The sequence below is a fragment of the Cordyceps javanica genome, chromosome 7 (assembly GCF_051103115.1).
Source record: "Cordyceps javanica chromosome 7, complete sequence".
Taxonomy (NCBI): domain Eukaryota; kingdom Fungi; phylum Ascomycota; class Sordariomycetes; order Hypocreales; family Cordycipitaceae; genus Cordyceps; species Cordyceps javanica.
This window is the reverse complement of record NC_139301.1, coordinates 2,364,281-2,383,817: the sequence shown is the minus strand read 5'-3', so window position 1 is coordinate 2,383,817 and position 19,537 is coordinate 2,364,281. Positions and strand designations below refer to the sequence as shown.

Sequence of the window (19,537 nt, the reverse complement as noted above, 5' to 3'; positions counted from 1 at the left end):
GAGGGCTCAATTAATTTTGTAAATTCTCAGGCAACATAGGTCTACCTTGTGTATGGCTCTGGTGGTGAACATCCCAGTCACGAGCCACACCTGCGCCACAGAACGACTGTGGCGTAGTTAACCCCTACAACTGGGGGATTGTCTAAGCCACACATGAAGGCAATTGACAGCTCGCAACCAATCCCTCAAGGCGTCCGCGAGGCCTAAGGTGCAACTCGACCGAGACACCCTGCAAACACACGACGAGGTTCAAGATACGACTGTTTGGCTACGAAACAGTCCTGTTCCAGCCTACCTATCGATACCGCCGTCCTGATCTCGGCTCCTTTTGCGGTTCCCCTCGACCGACACCTACTGACGTTGGACCATCCTTGAGCAGCGCGGCCACGGCTCAGCCGGAGCAACGAAAGCCAATCAGTGCGGTCGTTTGAACTGGAAACGAGACAGTCACTGTGTCTCTTTCTTCGTTGGAATATTTCTTGAAGCAGTCTGGCCTCGGGGTAGAAATTGTCTCGGAGACTCGCCTACTTCTGTGTCTGGTCGCGCCTGGACATCCAAAGGTACCGTGACACCTTTCCTGTGTTAGACCGAATCCCCTCAGGGAAGCTGTTGACTTCTAACGCATATGTAGCTATGGCGGACTATCCATACGATTCAAGGCCACCACCACGGCAACGAGGCTACCCAGACAACAACCCCCAACGCGATGCTGCCTTCTCTAATATTTTTGGTGCCGCGCCACCGCCTGGCAGGTCGCAGACTATGACCTCATCCACAATGCCTCCGATGATGGATCAAGGAAGAGCTCCCCCGCGGCACCCTCCTCAGCAGCGACCTCACCAAGGCTATTATGGTGAATATGAGCATCCTGCCCCTGTCGGTAACAGAATCTCGGAAGGTAGCATGCCTGCTGGCTATTATCAAGGGCAACGATCGACCTCAGGTGGGCAATATCCACCAAATCAATACATACCTCAGGGACGACGCCAGTACCCAAATCCCGGTGGCCCGATGCCTCCTAGAATGGAATCCAGAGGAGTACAGCCACAAGCGGCAGGCGCAAGACAGCCTGGCCATAGAATGTATCAGATTCCGCACAGAGCTGCTTTGAATACCGACCCTTACCGATCCCAATCCCTCGCGTCGACCTCTAGGCCCCAGATGTATCAACCATCCCAGCATGCCTATCAGCAGTCGCCTGCGAACCAGTCTCGCCAGGCTCCATATTCGCAGCAGCATTCTGCAAGAACCACTGCGCAGGGCCGTATTGTACCCGAAAGACACGAAGATCGATCCATGTCAATGACTGGCCCATACCACATGCAGGATAGGGACGCTCATCAGACGATGAGTGGCCGTGTCATCCCCAACCGGCGGACACCATCAGACCTACAGACTGCGAACGGATATATGTCGCATGGTGGCTCGTATGCAAATGCGTCTAGTGCTCAAGGTAGAACCACGAGCATGGTTTCGTCAACGAGCACTTATGAGCATTCTCGAAGCATGTCTATGGCTTCTAGTATCGCGCCGACGATCACACCTTCAGAGTCTGATACTGCGACGCTCGTGCAAAGACCATGTCGAAGTAAATCTATCGAGGGCGAGCGCCCTCAAACGGCAACGAAAATACGCCCCCCGCTTGTCTATCCTGCACTACTTTCTCGAGTGGCTGAGTGCTTTAGACAAAAGATATACGTCGGGGATCGCACCAAGAACGAACTCACATACAAGAATGCCTTCAGTGGCTCCGAGGCTGTCGATGTCTTGTCTTACATTATCAGGACTACAGACAGAAATCTTGCGCTTCTTCTTGGCCGCGCACTGGACGCGCAGAAGTTCTTTCATGATGTGACCTACGAGCATCGCCTGCGAGACTCACAGTCAGAGATGTATCAGTTCAGAGAGACCCTTGTGGACGAGCCAGAGGAGAAATCATCCGTAAATGGGGTTTTTGTCTTACTTTCTGAATGTTACTCGCCTACTTGCACGCGAGAGCAGCTTTGCTATTCCATTGCGTGTCCGCGCAGATTGGAGCAAGTATCGCGATTAAATCTCAAGATCAACCCTGGACTTCGAAAAGATGATGCAACAAATCTACACGATGATGAAGCAGACCAGACGGACGAGCAAAAACTTTGGATAAACTCAGTGCCGAAGGAAGTCGCAGACGCTGTTGGTGAGCGAGAGAAAAAGAGACAAGAAGTGATCTCTGAGATCTGCTATACCGAGAGAGACTTCGTCAAGGATCTTGAATATTTGCGCGACTTCTGGATTCTCCCTCTGAAATCAAAGCAGTCGCCTATACCTTCTCAACGCCGCGAAAAGGTTGTCAAAACAATATTCAGTAATATTATTGACCACCCCAGTATCCATACTGTCAGCTCAAGATTTGCGTCCTCTCTTACTACTCGTCAACAGAAGGATCCGATTGTTCACAATATTGGTGACGTCTTCTTAGAATTTGTGCCCCAGTTCGAGCCCTTCATCTGGTATGGATCCAAGCAACTTGAAGGCAAATTCGGATTCGAAAACGAGCGTTCCGTGAACCCTCACTTTTCTGCCTTCGTTGATGAAATCGAAAGAAAGAGGGAATCCCGCAAACTTGAACTCAACGGATATTTAACCAAGCCTACCACTCGATTAGCTCGGTACCCGCTTTTGCTTGAAAACGTGCTCAAGTACACAGAGGACGACAATCCCGACAAGGCCGATATACCGAAAGTGCTCACCATGATCAGGGATCTCCTCGGCCGCGTAAACGCTGAATCTGGCAAAGCTGAGAATCGCTTTAATCTGAGACGCTTGCACGAACAATTGCGATTTAAGGCTAATGAAAGGGTTGATCTTCGACTGACCGAGGAGGGACGCGAGCTGGTATTCAAGAGCCAATTCAAGAAGTCACCGACAGACCCGGCGGAGATAACAGCGTTTCTGTTCGATCATGCCGTTTTACTTGTTCGCATCAAGCAAAAAGGGAAGACAGAAGATATTACCGCGTACAGGCGGCCAATACCTCTGGAATTACTCGCCATTCGAGAAATGGACGAAGTTATCCCGTTGCAAGGTTCCATAAAGCGATCATCCTCGAGCCTCATTCCGTCTATCCGAACGACTGCATCGGATGCCAAGAAGGGCGAAGGCTGGCCCATAACGTTTCGACATTTAGGGAAAGCGGGTTACGAACAGACCCTTTATGCTTCCAATCAGGCGGCAAGAAAGAAATGGCTTGAGTTTATTGACAACGCACAGCAGCGTCTCCGTGCTCGCGCCGACTTTTTCAACACTACGGCGATTTCGAGCAACTTCTTCGGAGGCACCAACCAAGTGAACTGTGTCACGCCGTTTGGTGAGAAACCCGATGAATGGCAATGGCCGCATGTTACTAACTTGCTCTAGATGGTGGTAGGAAATTACTGTACGGCACCGATAATGGTATATATGTCTCGGACCGTAAAGTGAAAGAGCAAATACCGAGGCGGGTTCTCGAAACGCCCAGCGTCACGCAGATTGACATACTAGAGGAATACCAGCTTCTCCTCGTTCTCTCAAACAAAACGCTGCAGTCCTATGCTCTGTCAGCACTGAACCCTGACGAACCGGCCCTGGCTAAGAGACCGAAGAAGATACAGAATCACTGCAGTTTCTTCAAGACTGGGATCTGTTTAGGCAGACATCTTGTTTGCTGTGTGAAGTCTACCGCGCTATCGACCACCATTAAGGTTTTCGAGCCTAACGACGCGATGACGAAGGCAAAGAAACAAAAGGGACTTGGCAAATTCATCAGCAGTGGCCATGATGAACTTCGACCCTTCAAAGAGTTCTACATCCCCACGGAATCTACATCAGTTCATTTCCTCAAGTCAGTTCTCTGTGTGGCTTGCGCTAGAGGTTTCGAGGTCGTCTCCTTGCAAACTCTTGAGACACAGTCACTTCTTGACCAAGCTGATACTTCCCTTGATTTTGTTGCTCGGAGGGAAGGAGTGCGGCCGATTCATATCGAGCGGTTGAATGGCGAATTTTTGCTCAACTACTCGGAATTCTCATTTTTTGTTAACCGCAATGGTTGGAGAGCTCGCCCCGAGTGGCGAATTGACTGGGAAGGCGCGCCTCAGAGCTTTGCATTGAGCTATCCATTTATCCTTGCTTTTGAGTCCAACTTCATAGAATTACGCAACATTGAGAATGGCACTGTCCATATTGTGCCACACAAGAGCATCAGAATGCTGCATAGCAGCACTCACGAGGTATTTACACTTTCCCACAGCCCAAAGAATTCTTCGCTAACAGTGCTCCAGATCCTATATGCGTACGAGGATGAAAAGGGCGAAGATGTCGTGGAGGCTATCGATTTTTGGAAGAACAATCGACGTTCGGATGTTCCCGGCTCCTCTTCATCGTAATTATCCGGGCATTCTTTTCTTATTCCTGACAAACGAGTTCTTACACCGGTTGCCGTTCAAATCATTGTTTTGGAAGCGAAATTGAGCGAATGTTGTTTTGCGGATCTGATATCGTACGGACTCTTACCCTTGACGGCAGATATCTTTCTTCCGAACGTCAGAATTCTGGTGAAATCGATATAAAATGCATAGAAGATCTTGAACGCAAGAAATTTGTTTTTTTTGGTCTTACCAAGACAAGCCTGTCCTGCCGAAGTACTTTACACTGAAGCACCTGTACTCTTTTTGTTCCAGCCAATGTTCTGCTTTTGCATGCCTATCGGTCGTTCGTGACTAGAGCACTAATGCCCACATGGGTTTACAATTCGCGGGCCAGACACATCCAAGACAGCCCATCGTTGCTCGCGATCTTCGTGAACATGCGTAGAATTCAACCCCAAATTATCCTGCAAAACTTCCACTAACGTGGAAGAATGCTGCTGGCAGCCACCCTTGAAAGATACAGCGAGCTTCGTAAGGCAGCAAGATGAAGCTGCTCGGTGCGCCGGGAAATCGGTACAGAAGAGATGCAAGTCTAGAAACTGGCTGAAAACGATGCCAAAACTTGGCCGTGAAGTACGCAGGCCGCCCCCCGACCCAAATACTAAATTGAGCGTAGGATCCGGACTCTTGTAGCCCGTAGTTGGATTGCCAAAGTCCAAAGCTGACTCTTGATGCCTGTTACTTGAGCCCTCGGTGGTAGAATTGATCAGTAGCAGCAGAGGACTTGTGCTTGAATAGCGGGAGAGCCCACGCAATCGTGTCTTTAGGAACGATAGGGCTTTATGTGCTTCGGTCTTCTCCCGCCTAGCGAATAGTGAAGTTAAGAGAGTCGAGAAATGAGTTATGACGATGATTTCTGGAGGGCATATGGCTACACCGTGTTCGTCGAGAGCATCATGCGATGTCGCCCGTGATTTCCCTTCAAGATTCATGCTCTCTTGCCCCAAGTATCGTGACACGTCTCCGTCCTCACTTCTTTGAATTTCTGTCTTTGGGTTTTTGCTAGTAACAGCTGGAGACGTAACCTCATTCATAGGTTGTAGAAGCTCGGACAGCGTTTGCCAGATGCCGTCGATGTCAAATACAACCGAGAGCATCACCCTATCCAGGCAAGCCCGGCATTTCTCTTGGATCAAAACCTGATCAAAGCCAGATTCCGATAGTTCGGATTTTGTGATGTCCACGATTAGTTTCGATATCGACGCCAAAGGCTTTGGTGTTATGACCAAGGTGCGAGTCACTGAGCCCTCCAGGATTGCTCTTACCATACCTTGCAGTCCCATCTGTTCGTGTTAATATCCGTGGCAGAAGACTGTGAAGGGGAATACCTACTAATAGGCCAAAGCCTTCTGCATCATCGGCACTAATACCTACGACGGAACCTCTTCGTAGGCCGCCAACCAGAACCGCACCGTCCAGCTCTGTACATCCATATTTGACTGGTTGATATCTACCGAGATGATCAGACAGCCTTGCTTCTTCATCGGCAAGTGTCGAAGCGCAAACGAGACGAGACTGGAGACGAGCGGAGTTTTTTAACATGTCTATGATTACTCGAGTACATACCCGTTGGGTGAAAGATGTAGGTGATACCAAGTGTTTTAGCACTACAACTGGCAGGCAAGACCGCCATTATAAGCTAGCCCCACCAATGCTGAAGTGGCGGGCCAGATAGCGATACTCTGCGCGAGAGTAGAGAAAGATTTAAGGAATTGTCAATTCAGTCATTAGAGCTACTTCTGCAAGCTTTGCAGATAGAAATATCGATGTCACTACTGGCTAAACCATCGCTGCAAGACAGTGACGATCGCCGACCAAATACAGCCTCATGACATAGCTGGCAGCATAAACATTCTTGGCCCACAACAAGCTTCAGCTAATAAGTAAGCCGGCTGTTTCTGAAGCGAATCAGACCACTCTTCTGGTGCAACTCGGCAGCTGTTTTACTCGTACACCGCCGACTGAGTAGCGGAGCACATCGGCGCGGCTATACGCCGACATGTCCGTGAGAGCCACTGCAAATTGGACTATCGTGTCTTTGGCGCTGCATCATTGAGTTGCTTTGCGCTCGTGCACTATTCATTCGCATACATCTGCTTGAAAAATTCAACCCTGATTCGCTGGGGCGCAATTGGTACCGTCTACATTTCTGGGTTTCCTGCCACCTTTGAGACTTTTCATTCTTCCAAGAAGGCTGCTTTGTTTTGCGGGGATCTCCTCGGCTGGGCTGGTAGCGTCTGTTGTGGCTCGCCTCTCGAGAGCCGCGCCGGAGCTACGCCTTGGGACAGGAGGTGGGCTAGCTGGCGAAAGCGTGCCGTCGCGACGTTGGACCGATATGTTGTCTTCGCCTTTCCCAAATTCAGAGAAGTAGCCGTGGTTGGCTTCACCGCCGTCGGCAGGGCGGGAATGTAGGGCGTCAGGAGAATATTGCCCACCAGCATGGTATTCACGAGGGCCTTTATTCATGTGTCGGATCCGGTGCGCCAAAGACTTTTTTCGCTGTATACCCACCGTCATTGCCTCTTGCGCCTCCTCAGCCTGGTGCCGAGCGATAGCTGCCCGAGCGGCCGGAGTTCCTTCCAGAAAAGTTGATGTGCCGAGTCCATGGCTCTCGTCACCGTGTATCACATCACCGCGAGAGACGGGGTTGAAAATGGCGGCATTCTTAGCTCGTGCGCCAGCCGCGTAGTCTCTGAATGCCTCAGCAGTCTGCCCCATGAAAGTTGAATGGTCTGCTTGTGAGTTCAAGGGCCCAGAACCGCCAATAGAGTTGTTGAGTGAGTCCTTCGGAAACGCTTGCATTGGGGCGCGGCGACTGCTCTGCCGGTTGCGGTGAGGGTTCAGTGCGTCAAATGGGCCGTCGTGATGGAACACTTGCCAGCTTGTTAGTAAAAAATTGTAGTTGGTCCTAGAGCTTCACCAAATACTCACGCCCAGTTCCGTAGATGCTCGTCGCGTCGAGTTGGTCAATGATATCAATTCGCCGGCTCGGTCTGCCTGACCGGCCTTTATCTTTTCCATCACGACCCTCACGGCGCAACTTGTCTTTACCACGTCGCTTCTCCTCAATCATCTTCCGCTCTTCCTCCGTAATAGATTTTACATTGAAGTCCATTATCGAGGATTCAGAATTGCGCCGCGGTCGGCGTTGAGGTTTTCTTTGGGGCGATCTTGATGAGCCAGGCTGTGAGCTTGGAGCCTGGCCCTTGGCTTTGAGGGCCTCTTCCTGGGACTTTGTTGGTCGATGCTTTTGCATATTGAGCAAAGGTTGAATTCCCGGCTTTTCGCCAGGGCGGGGTGGTGGTGCGCGTCGCTCCATAGGTCGCCTCGCGTTGGGTAGAGATGATGGCTGAAAGTCTACAGGCTTGCTATCGTCGAGAGTCAATGAATTCTGCAAAATGTTGCTGGTCAGCGGCGTTCGTCGGAACTGGGTGGCGTGCCTCCGGAAGGAGGGACCCGACAACCCTCGGAATGGAAGCAGGCACTAGGCGCACGAGGGTCTAGCAACGACAATTGGCGGCTGTACGTACAAAGATATCTTCCGCTGACAAGCTCTGAGAGTCGGAATGAGTTGACGCCACACCGGGCGAGCGCACAGCAGGAGGCTGGTCGAGGAATGGATTGCGTGAAAGCGGTCGGTGAGGTGCAGGGTCGTCAAACGGAGAACTCGACAGGCTAGCCGCTGGGTTTGACGGAGAGGCAGCTCGGTTTCGAAAGGGGTTGTTTGAAAGGAGATTCGCCGACAGGTGTGTTCCCTTGACCCCTTGCTGCCCTACACCAGGTTGTTAGATGGATTCCAAGACGAGACAAACCCGCCGCGAAACATTCGTCGTTTGACAGCGGGGTCCCAGTGGCGAACCTGCGCAGCGATCATCTCAGGCTTCGCGATCTTACCTGATGGCTCAGAAGAGCTAGTGGTTGACATTGCGATCTGTGAATGACTGTGTATGCTTGAACAGGTGACAGGGGAAGATTCACACAATAGTCAGAGTATCGCCAGGATCTCGATGTTGCGTGTAAGGAGGGAGGGAGGTATGAAGGGACTGGTTTACATCTAGTGGGCGTGGGGTGACCGCGGATCAAACCCTTGACACCGAAAAGGGGCTGCAAGCGCTGGGCAGTTATCCTACCAGTTGGCCCACGAGCGGCGCGCCGTTGTTGCGTTGCACTAGCCGAGCACCCTGACTGACTGACTCTCGCTACCAGAATGAACGTTCTTGGCCAAGGAGGGCGAACTAACTTTTACTAGTGATCCACATCGACCAGCCAGTCTAGAGAAGGCTCCGATTTCAACGCTATTTCATCGTGCAGCGACAGAATGTACTTGTCTCCATTGATAGCTGTAGCTGTGTACGGAGTAGGGGAGTAGCCAATGCTCGTGGGTATTTGAATAACCACTAACTAGGTCGATCTTCAACATGTCTAACGGCACTTGTGTTGCCCATTTCACTCCCGACGATGAGATCTCCGTTGTTGATAGAAGATCGAAAGTCACATGGGAAGGAAACATGCATGGTGCCACCGCCTGGGAAGGCATTACGACGCCAAACATGAAGAAAATGCATGCACCTCTGTGGATTGCAAATGAAGCAAAGCTCAATGCCATGAAAATAAGGTGTACGTCAAGAAGCACAACCTAATTTTTTTTTTTTACAGCAGTGAAGCGACGGCTGGTTTTTACGATCAGCACGTAATCCTGTTGGAATAGTAGATTAGCAGATGCATACCACTGGTGTGAGACATAAAGACGAGTTCAGATAGAAAGAAAGAAAAAACATTAATGCAACAGACAGCGTAGCTAGAAAATCGACCTTGTTTGAGAGATATCGAGCTTAGATCTATGAATTTTCTCCCCCAGCGGACAGTAAACTTTTATAATGGCTTGTGCCGACTTGTTTTAAAAGTTCTTGTTGCAGTATTTCAACTTGGTGGCTTGGAGGTGAAAAAAAAAAAAAAAAACTTTAGCCAGGACAGCGTGACGCTAATTTCGATGGAATGCGACGTGGAATATGTACTACATTACGCTTTTTTTTAATTTTATCTCAAAAAATGCTTGTGAATTTCCAGCCAGGTAGGATTAAAAAAAGATTCTTGAAGTGGTTCTTCTTTCAGCCTTATCCAAAATTCGCTGCCATGTTCTTGAAATACACTGTCGCCGCTTCTTTTTCAGTTTTGTCACCTGATAGTTATAAATATACGAGCAAAACAATATATCAAAGGAATGACCGTCAAGGAAATATGTATTTCTTTAGCACAAACGTGACTGAAATAGCCACATGTGGTACGCCCACTGAAAGCAACGCCTGAAGTCTCACCGGCGAGGAGTCATCGGATACCACCCGAGAAGGAAGCAACTGTACACATAAGTATAGAAGCAAGTAGTGGTGGATTTCAAATTAAAAGTTTACTGGATCTACCTACCAGGCATCTCCAACCTTCATTCACACCCCGTTCAGGTAGCATGGCAGACACTGCGACATCAGTAGCGGACAATGTCGGTACTGGAGTACGTCTTTCAGCTGACCAGCACGTACAACGCTTCATTCCAGCAGAGTTCCTCATGATCTCATGCGGTTGTGTGCCGGTTGATCCTAGAGCACGAAAGATCGCAATTATCTATGATCGCGACTCGGGATATACCCAGTTGCCTAAGGGTCGCAAGAACATACACGAGGACCTCCATGCTACTGCCATTCGCGAGACATGCGAAGAAACGGGATTGGAGTTCCACCCGTTACCTTTAAAGAATACTACAAGAGCGACACCCAGTGACAGCATGATGCTCGAGGACAAGACACTCACGGTTGGCCCGAACGGGTTGACTGAAGGCTTAGTCAATTGCGAGCCTTCCTCCGTCTGCGTTTACCGGTGCCGACAGACGCACTCTTTTAAAATGATATTTTGGTTCGCCGCAAAGGGTGATTGTACCGCCAAACAAGATGCTAGCACAAGGGAGGCCTGGGAACAAGGGTTTGAGCTCGAATGGGTTGAAGCTAGAGATGCCGCCGCACGCATGAGCGATGAGGCTGATGGGAAAGTGATAGAAAAGGTTTTGGCAGATATGCGGAATACGGGCTACGATATATAGCATGAATCATATGTGGCAGATACTGGCTTGATACAACTTTCCAAGCTGCCTGGCTATGAATAGAGACATTGGTGTGAAACTGGTGTCCCTTTATATGATGCCTCACTAAGTGGCGAATTCCACCACGCCCACGTCTTCTTCATGCGACCCGGACCTGGCAGCAGATCTGTCCTCCGCGTCAACCTCCACTAGCCGTTCCCCGGCTTCCTTTCCCGATGCGCCAGCATATGCGTCAGCGCCGTCTAGTAAGTCTCGATCAGAGCTTCGGACGGAGCGACGCTCGATATCTGCACCCTGGCCCGACGCCACCTCAGCCCGCAGAGCCATGTCGTCATCCTCATCATCGTCATCATATGCGCGTTGACCGGGAACAGCATTCTTTTCCAGTTCTCTCTGCGCTTCCTCCATGCGCCGTCGCACCTCGGTAGCGACTCGCATACCGTCAGTCACAATATTGTCTAGGACCCCGCGCAGTCCCCGTCCTGCGCCGGGGGGCCCGATCTGTGGCGAAACTTGGTGCCTTGTGCCAAAGCCCAAGCTGGAGAACGTTGTGAGAGTACCGGCTGAGATGAGTGTGTCTGGTACCCCATCAATAATGTGGAACGATACCGGGAACGAGGACTCGAAGAACTGCTCCAAGAGCTCATCTGCCAACACCACCATCCGGAAGGTTGGCAAAGTTATGTGAAGCGGGTGGGCGGGATCTAATGCTGCATTGGCGGCTTCCGCCTTCGCCTTGCTGGTGATGCGACTCGAGATGCCCTCCCCTTCTGTAGTCTCCCCTTCTGTAGTGGCTTGAGAGTTAGTTGCCAGGTCCACAAGGGCGACCTCTGTGTGTGCAACTGGCCTGAAATCGTCTCTGTCGTCGTCGTCGTCGTCGTCGTCGTCATCGTCATCATTGCCCACAGTAAATGCGTCTGCAACTTTGGAGTCTTGACCACCATCGACTGTAATCAGGTCGTCATTTCCGTCGTTCTTCGGATGGTCTGGATCAGCGTATTCAAAACAGCGACGAATGAAGGCGCTGACGCTACCAAGAAATTTTTCGGTTGCGGACGCATTAGCGGCCTGGCTGCCGAGCGGTTCACTGCTACCATCAGCGCGGACGATTGTTGATGGGCTCAAAGAGCCTTCTAAGCCGCGCCGCGACAGGAACAGTAGCGCTTCCGAAATGCGTAGAATGCCCTCTCGGTCGACCTTGCCATCTCCGTCGTCGTCGTAAAGCTCGAAGAAGTATGTGATGGTACCCATGATATCTTTCTTGCCCTTGATGCCTGCTAAGCCGGAGACGACATTTTGCAGAGTGAGCGCTTGATCGCCGTCAACATCCCACTTCTTGAAGAGCCGCTCTAGGAACTCATGGTGGGCGGGTTCAGGCCCGAATCCCCAAGGCGAACTGCTGCGGGAGCGCTCCTGGCCGACGCTGACCCTACCATGTCGTTCTGTCTCTGCTCCAGTGCTCCTCTTGGGCTGGCCGGGCGAATCCGAAACTGCCCAACGAGACATGCTGGCGAGGAACTCTCGGAACGCGTCGTAGTCCATCAAACTGGTGCTTGGCCCCAGCCCCACGCGGCCCTTTTCGACCTGATCCGAGGCACTGGCGGCGAAGATCTCGGATGCGCGCATTCTGCTGGCTTTGGCACGGCGCTGCGCCTCCTCCTGTATCATGCGATCTCGCTGTTGGCGCTCGTACAGAACATTGTAGAATCGGTCGTAGAGGGAGCCTAGCTCGTCGTTGGAGAGGAGCTTGCTGTCTGGGCCCAGATTACGGATGGCGGTTCTCTTTGCAAAGTTTTCGATGTTGTTGAGGACTGCATCTTTTTTCTGCAGCCGCAGCTCCGTGATACTACTGTGGGTGACGCCTGAGAATTCTTTGAAGGCGACAACCATGAGCTCTTGGAACCGGGTAACAGCGCGAAGCTTGGGGTTCTCGGACCTCGGGTGCGCAGATTGGTCCAGCCGCGCGAAGTACGACTTCAGCACCGATATGAAGGCGCCATCGTCCGCGGCATCGAGCAGCTCCTCTCCGTTGATGCGTAGAATGGCTAGGCCAACCTGAAAAAGGACCTTTGGGCCTTCAACGAAGAAGACATCCAAGACGCGAAAGGCGAAAACAAGCGGCATGGAGTTAATATATAAAGAAAGAAACCATGGAAGGGACACGACGGAGAGCTGGACGTCACTCTTGACAAGGTGTTCCCAAAGTACAGGCATGGTTCGCTCGACAAGAGACTCGAAGACCTTTTGGTCTAGAAGCGTGCCGTACATGGTGGTGGAGTAGTATCCGGGTACCAACCTGTCGCACAAGGCCGAGAGCAGGAAGAAGGCCTGGGACTCGGACATGTATATGAGGAGAGCGGCTACGACAATGTTCATCGCTTGGCAGTAGCCGACGTCAGTATTCACCCAGCTGTAGGCAGTGAGCACGCGGCGGAGGCGCCCGATACCATCCTCACTTTGGAAGCCAGGGTATTCCGGCAGGCTTCTGTTGAGGTCCTTTTCAATCTCATCGATGGCGAGCGACTCCTGACCCTGAAACTTGGCTAGCGTGTCTGCATATAGAGTCGGGGACTCCAAGCGCAGGTAGAGCGAGCCGGAAGTAAGCTCCCACATCTCGCCTCGCAGCCGATTTGGAAGACCAACTCGAATGAGCTTGTGAAAGGTGGGTTGCCGAATGAGCGTGGCGCCTCGGCCGTTGTCGCGAAGATACTCTGCCCAAAGCCGCATCTTAGCCCGATCTCTCAGCTTTTTCGGGTCGCCAGGGTAACGGAACGTCAGACCAAGCCCTGCATCGGGAGGACGACTGTCTTTCTTCTCGTCTGGTCGTAAGAGGTATTCCGAGTAGCATTCGGCGACGACCCTGCGCAGCTTGCCAACGTTACCTACACCGGCTCGGAGGCCCTTCTTCAGGCCGTCGCAGAACCGCTCGCAGGCCTGTCTGGAACCTGCGAGGTGGATGGTGATGCGTTGTTCTTTGATGTCTTTACTGTATTTCGTGCTGTTGTCCTTGTCTTTCTGATGCTCGGCGAGAAGCCCGTTCCACGTCGTGATGGCGAGCGCAAACTACATATGCGCTGTTAGCAACGGCGTTGCGACCTCGGGTTTCCCTGCTGTACCTGGAAATTCTGACTATTGAGCCTTTCTACACGCCGTATGGCACACAGGGGAAACGTGAACCCATTCCCGCTGGGTCCGCCACCGTGAGTTTGGCCGGTGAACGCAGATGAGGTGCTCGTGCTCGCTGACTGCAGGAAGCTTGTGGGAGTCGTTGAAAAACAGACAAATGCCTCGGACAGGTGCAGCTTGCCAGCATAGTGCCATCCCCTATCGTTCTCCTTCTCTCCTCCTGTAGCATTCGATGGTGGGATGGTGAGCTCGGCAGTGATCTCATAGAGAGGATTCTGGGATGCTGGGAGCCGAAATTGGCTCTGGAACAGCGACGCCTTGGAAGGATTCCGGTCGGAGCTGGATAGATTTAGCCCTTGCGTAGGGTCAATGAGCTGCTGTGCTTTCTGCACTATACTGGTAAAGTTGGAGAACATGGTTTTTGCCTTTTCATCAGACGCGCATGGCGACGAAACACTGCTCTTGTCGTCTCAGCCCTCGCAGCAGTTTGAGGCGAGCAGACCAAATCGTGTGAGGCGGGAGCAAAGGAGTTGGAAGCGCGATAGATGACAGAGCAGGTCAGGTGGACAGGAGGGGTTTGGTGATCCTGGATGCGTGCAAGCGACAAAAGACTGCTCCAGCTTTGGAGAGTGGATTGAATCTTTGCTTGCTTGTGTGGCCTCTCGCAGCACCTACCTATGTCATTGCCTACTTACCTGCCTTCGAGTTGGTGGAGCTCCCTTCTCATACATGTACCAGCCACTGGTGGGATGTGATGGGTACACTCGACCTCAGGGGGCTCAGGCCAGGGCGTCACACTGCCCTTTTCAAGCCACACTTGGCGGGCTGCCCCGCCTTCTCGCTGCTGCTCCACTATTGAAGTACCTCGTTGTGCTGCTGGAAGTACCGACTGTTGGAAGTGTACCCCGTTTTTGTTATGTCCGCCACTGACCCACCTGACGCACTGGTACAGGCGCCGCCCAGCATCGTCTGTCTGTACCGTCACCGTTGAGGGGAGAGTGCGACCCGAAACTCTGCATCCCATTCGCGCGCAGACGGCTCTCTCTAACCGGAAATCGGCCCGCAGCTGAAAGATACCGTTGCAGAGTCCATCAAAAGTGCCACTCGACCAGAAGCAGGAACTTCCTGCCAGCCCGTCCCTCGCCAGCTTGCTTGCGGCCATGGATCGCACTAGATCCCAGCATTGATCAATCGCATGGCCGTGCTAGACGCAGCGTTTGTGTTCACGAAATCGGTCGTCGGTCGTCGGTTGCGGATGGGGACCTGTTCTCTTTGATCGCAATACGGTCGACAAGCTGCACATTCGACCAGCACCATGGCGTCATCTTCTGTTGCTCAACCTACCAGCTATGGCATCGATGCTGAGCCCAACATGTCGGCTCATGGCAGTAGCAGTGTCAAACCATTGCCGCCAGTACATCATTTCAAGCTGTCTAACTTTAACCTTGTCAGAACCCTCGGCACAGGTTCGTGAACCCCCATTACCACTGCCTCGCGGACAGACAACCCGCTGACCACCTTCAGGCACCTTTGCGCGAGTCTGCCTTGTCCGGCCGGCTAGCGCAACCGCGGCGCTTGACCGACAAGACAGCTCCGAGGTGTATGCGTTAAAAATTCTCCGAAAGACAGAGGTCATCAAGCTGAAGCAGATCGACCATGTGCGCCACGAACGCGCTGTCCTTGCGGACGTTGCTGGCCACCCCTTCATCACGAACCTGATCGCCTCATTTGCCGATGCCGACTCGCTTTATATGCTCCTCGACTATGTGCCTGGCGGTGAGCTTTTCAGCTATCTCAGGAAGTTTCGCCGCTTCGATGAGCCAGTCGCACGATTCTACGCCGCGGAAATTGTGTTGGTGCTCGAATACCTCCATGAGCACCAGGGCGGCGTTGCTTACAGGGATCTCAAGCCGGAGAATCTGCTCCTCGACAGAGACGGCCATATCAAGTTGGTAGATTTTGGGTTCGCCAAACGGCTTGGGCACCACGATGATCGACCTGTAGAAACGTATACGCTTTGTGGGACACCAGAGTACTTGGCTCCGGAGGTGATACACAACAAGGGACACACTACAGCTGTGGACTGGTGGGCACTTGGCATCCTCCTATTTGAGTTCCTCACCGGCTATCCTCCATTCTGGCACCAAAATCCATTAGAGATATACAAACAGTGAGCAAAATTGCGACTCGTCGTGGCAAAATTGTCCCTAATCATCAGTACAGGATCGTAGAGCGACCCATCACTTTCCCAGCAGATCCGCCGATTTCGAACCAGGCCAGGGATATTATTTGCTCTTTCTGCACAGTCGATCGCTCTCGAAGACTAGGAAACATTAGCGGTGGAGCGGGTAGAGTAAAATCGCACCCGTTCTTTCGAGATCTTAACTGGGATGATATACTACAGCGACGGACTTCGGGCCCTATCATTCCACCTGTTCGCTATCCCAGCGATGCTCAGTGTTTCGATATATATCCAGAGGACGATGGGAAGCGGGACACATATACGTTAGACATGGCCCAGCAGTATGATCAGTACTTCGTAGACTTCTAGGTCTACCGTTTTACCAAGCGGCGGCCTTCTTTTGGAAGAAGCCGATACGAAGAAGCTGATGCGGGCGGCAGATGGGCTATTGTAGGATAAGCACGCATAAACGATACTTAGGAAGGGATCATAGACGCTACGATAAGTGCTGTCGCCGCGCTTAGAGCAGTTGTAATCGGGAGACTTGCATACGCAAAGCAGTTCAATAGATGCCGTTTGATACAATGTGGATATTTTCTATGCCGAGCGATATGCCCAATACCCGCTGATCGAAGCGATCAGAAAAGTGGCTAATATGCATGCACCCTCTTTAGTGCTCCAGAGAAACATGCTCCAACCAACAAGAAGCTCGCGCCGTCTCGCCGCCAGGCGTCGCTGCCATGCCTCGGGGTCCAACTCTGTCGGTAGCCGAACTCGGGGGTCTGTATCAGTTACCAACTGTTCTACAGTCGGTGTCAAGTCCGACAAGCTCAGTATGGGAGCTTCAATGCGGAGAAATACTGGTCGGTGGTCGCTTGTCCGCATCAGCGGAAGAGCATCGTACGCATGAACCTTCATGCTACTGCCCTGCTCAGAAGTAGCCCAGCCGGGCAGGTCTAAATACAGAATACGGTCGGTCCAGCTAGGATAGCGGTGCGGAGCAAATTTCCATGGGACAGGGTCCATCCCATCTTCGTCCTTGCTGCCGGTCTCCAACACATCGTATTTGTAAGTCGGGGGAAAGTGAACCGGGGCCTCGGTCAAACCATGCAAAGTCCTGCCTGCGGCCTTTTCTCGAGTGAGCTGATCTAGCTCGAAGAACCTTGGGTAGTAATTATCTGATTCGACATCCATACTGGGAAAGGCAGCGTTTGGTGGCGGAGAGCTTGTTGATATACGATAGTTGAGGTCTCCACCGACGAAGAGATGTGACGTAGGTTTGAACAGCGAGATGTCGTGCAGCTGTTTTTGCAGCGCATCTGTTTCGGGCTGATTCTGTTGCCCTTGTAACAGCCCTGCACCTTCTCCCGGCCCGTCACTCTCAGGCGACGTAGGGCTCCCACCGCGCATCTTCTCGAGTAGAGGTAGCGGGTCACCAAACGTCATGCATCGCATGATGGAGGCCCAGTTGGCATTACGACGAGGTAGATTCCACTCCATCGCGGCCAAATGTGTTGCAACGAATGTCATCTCTGCAGAGCCACGTTCTCCTGCATCGTAAGTGGTTCTGAGACCAACAGCACCTTTGTTTCCCATGTCGGCAGCGCCAAAACCAACCTCTGCCTCCCGAATATCTTTAATGCGGTTTGAGTCCTTGGCAAACAGAAGTATAGCTGTGTAGCCCACGTTTTTCGACTTCATCAGCTCGTAGCGTTTTTGCGGTGTCGGTCGTTCGGCAGTAGACGACATCAAGCTAGCCACCTCATGTTTCAACCCGTACTGGGACGCAGCTTGATTAATGGCAGTGTCGAAACGCTCGATGTACGGTCGTAGGAAATAATCACCAATGAAAGCATAGCTCAAGGGCGCAACCTCTTGGAGGGACCTGTGCGATAAATTAGCACAGCGGTTCGCACAGTAGACATTGTGTCCCATTCAACGATGCACGTACAAGACAACGATGTCTGGCAAGTCTGTGGCGTTCTGCCCAAAGGCCGCCTCCAAGTGATTGGCCAACACTGAAGTGTTTATCAATGCTTTTGCGCAGTTGAAGGTCAGAAATAGAAGGTCAACAGTTGATGGGGTCATTGTGCCTTGCTTCTCAACTTGCACACTCGGGGTCTGAGGTGCTGATCGAGTATTGATTATCCAGGTGCATTGAAGCGCTGAGAAAAGGGTGGGGAGCTTGGCTTGAATAGGCTGGGCTTTGTACCACGGGTACATGGCGCTGGGTGGTCCTCCTCACATCTTGGGCGCTAAAAGACTGTGAGGTGCCACGTACTTACAGGTAGACTGTAGTTAGGTGCCTTGCTCCCCTGATGAGTGCCAGGCGGCAATGTCCGGTAGCTTGGACGAGAGGGCCTCGGAGACGGCAGATAAGCAGTCTTGGCTTGCCGCAGTGTGGTAAGATGCCTAATCGCCGCCCAACAGCTTCAAGGAGACTCATGAGCCAGACGGCATCAAGTAGTGAGCTGCGACTAGCGAAGCGAAGTGGGCGCGTGACACGGACGCCATTGCAAAACTGAGCTTGTCCATCATGGGCGACTAGACTACCTAGTCAGTTACACCGACATTCACAGCTGATTCATGAGCCATCAGTTTCAGGAGGAAAAGCAATCTCTTAACTATCGGTGTACACTCTTATAATGGGTCAACAGGATTTTGCGACGATCGTCTTCGGGCGCTGTTTTCGGTGGCTACTCGCGCGATACTGTGATTAACCACAGACCTGCTCCCTCGCGACGTTTCCCAGCAGTCATCAGTAACGAGGTTACCATGAAGGTGCGCCTAGTTTACCGAGCGATTCACTCAACAACCCATTCCATAATCAGCATGGCGCGGCGCAGCCATCTCAGCATCAGATGATTTACTGCCTCTTGTCAATGCCATTGACTACCACGCAGCCAGGTCGCATCCCCTTGATGGCACATCAAGCTGGTTTGAGTTGTGAAAATCAACTTGTGGCCAAGGAAAGTAAATCCCCATACAAAGATGAAAGAAAAAAACACGAACAGCAACATAATGAACAAGGAAACATGAGTCCTGAACGCATCATTCGCATCGACAAGCTAGATTTTGTAGGATCACAGTGGTAGTAGCCTACCACGGAAGGGAGCTAGTGAATTTCACTTCCTCGGCGATGTAAGGGATGGTCCAGGAACTTCGGGAATGCCTGTATGGCATCCCCGGACATGCCTTTCCGATGAAACATCGACGGAGAATCACAAGCAGGCTGTATACGAGCCTGACTTGATGTTTGTTTCCCACGTGCGATGCCATCCGAGCCATGGCTGAAGTCGTAAATATATGATGCGTTGAAGAACAAGATAGTATGATGCGTTGTGCAGACATGGGCTTGGGGGGCTGTTGTGAGCAAACAAACACGGCAATTCCGATAGTTGCCACGGCATGACAGTCACTGCCCGGCTGCACTCTGCTTGCGAATGTCGTTGCAGCAGTGTCCCCGTCCACATTCTCAAAAAAGTACCATGAGCTGAAGCCTTGTGAACATCATTTTTGTCGGTAGCTGCCAGAGGCGTATCTCGCTCCTTTTGAAGCGGAGCGAAGCCTGTTTATCGTCCACTGAGTCAGCCGCACTTGTCAGCAAAAGTCTATTCGGTACAACGTTCGGATAAGAGGTTCACGTCCTCGTAAAAATAGAGCCGTTGAGAAATAGGATAGGCTTGATTAAGAAAC

The 19,537-nt window shown here is 51.8% G+C and overlaps 5 protein-coding genes across 5 annotated transcripts; 2 read left to right on the top strand and 3 right to left on the bottom strand.

The window, feature by feature from the left end:
- Positions 1–1,080: 1,080 nt before the first annotated feature.
- V2A60_010204 (CNH domain-containing protein) lies at positions 1,081–4,403 on the top strand (the record flags this gene model as incomplete). Its single annotated transcript, XM_083261464.1, has 3 exons — positions 1,081–3,349; positions 3,400–4,247; positions 4,299–4,403. 3 exons carry the CDS (start codon positions 1,081–1,083, stop codon positions 4,401–4,403), a joined length of 3,222 nt encoding a protein of 1,073 aa, XP_083117590.1.
- A 2,219-nt stretch (positions 4,404–6,622) lies between these two features.
- On the bottom strand, positions 6,623–8,370 carry V2A60_010203 (Pal1 cell morphology protein-domain-containing protein; the record flags this gene model as incomplete). The annotated part of the gene is made up of 5 exons (XM_083261463.1): positions 6,623–6,901; positions 6,957–7,318; positions 7,377–7,836; positions 7,976–8,217; positions 8,340–8,370. The coding sequence occupies 5 exons, from the start codon at positions 8,368–8,370 to the stop codon at positions 6,623–6,625; spliced, it is 1,374 nt and encodes a 457-aa protein (XP_083117589.1).
- Positions 8,371–10,638: 2,268 nt separating this feature from the next.
- On the bottom strand, positions 10,639–14,075 carry V2A60_010202 (rab-GTPase-TBC domain-containing protein; the record flags this gene model as incomplete). Its single annotated transcript, XM_083261462.1, has 2 exons — positions 10,639–13,596; positions 13,650–14,075. 2 exons carry the CDS (start codon positions 14,073–14,075, stop codon positions 10,639–10,641), a joined length of 3,384 nt encoding a protein of 1,127 aa, XP_083117588.1.
- Positions 14,076–14,974: 899 nt separating this feature from the next.
- On the top strand, positions 14,975–15,833 carry V2A60_010201 (kinase-like domain-containing protein; the record flags this gene model as incomplete). The annotated part of the gene is made up of 2 exons (XM_083261461.1): positions 14,975–15,125; positions 15,184–15,833. 2 exons carry the CDS (start codon positions 14,975–14,977, stop codon positions 15,831–15,833), a joined length of 801 nt encoding a protein of 266 aa, XP_083117587.1.
- A 605-nt stretch (positions 15,834–16,438) lies between these two features.
- V2A60_010200 (Endonuclease/exonuclease/phosphatase) lies at positions 16,439–17,929 on the bottom strand (the record flags this gene model as incomplete). Its single annotated transcript, XM_083261460.1, has 2 exons — positions 16,439–17,726; positions 17,793–17,929. 2 exons carry the CDS (start codon positions 17,927–17,929, stop codon positions 16,439–16,441), a joined length of 1,425 nt encoding a protein of 474 aa, XP_083117586.1.
- Positions 17,930–19,537: the final 1,608 nt, after the last annotated feature.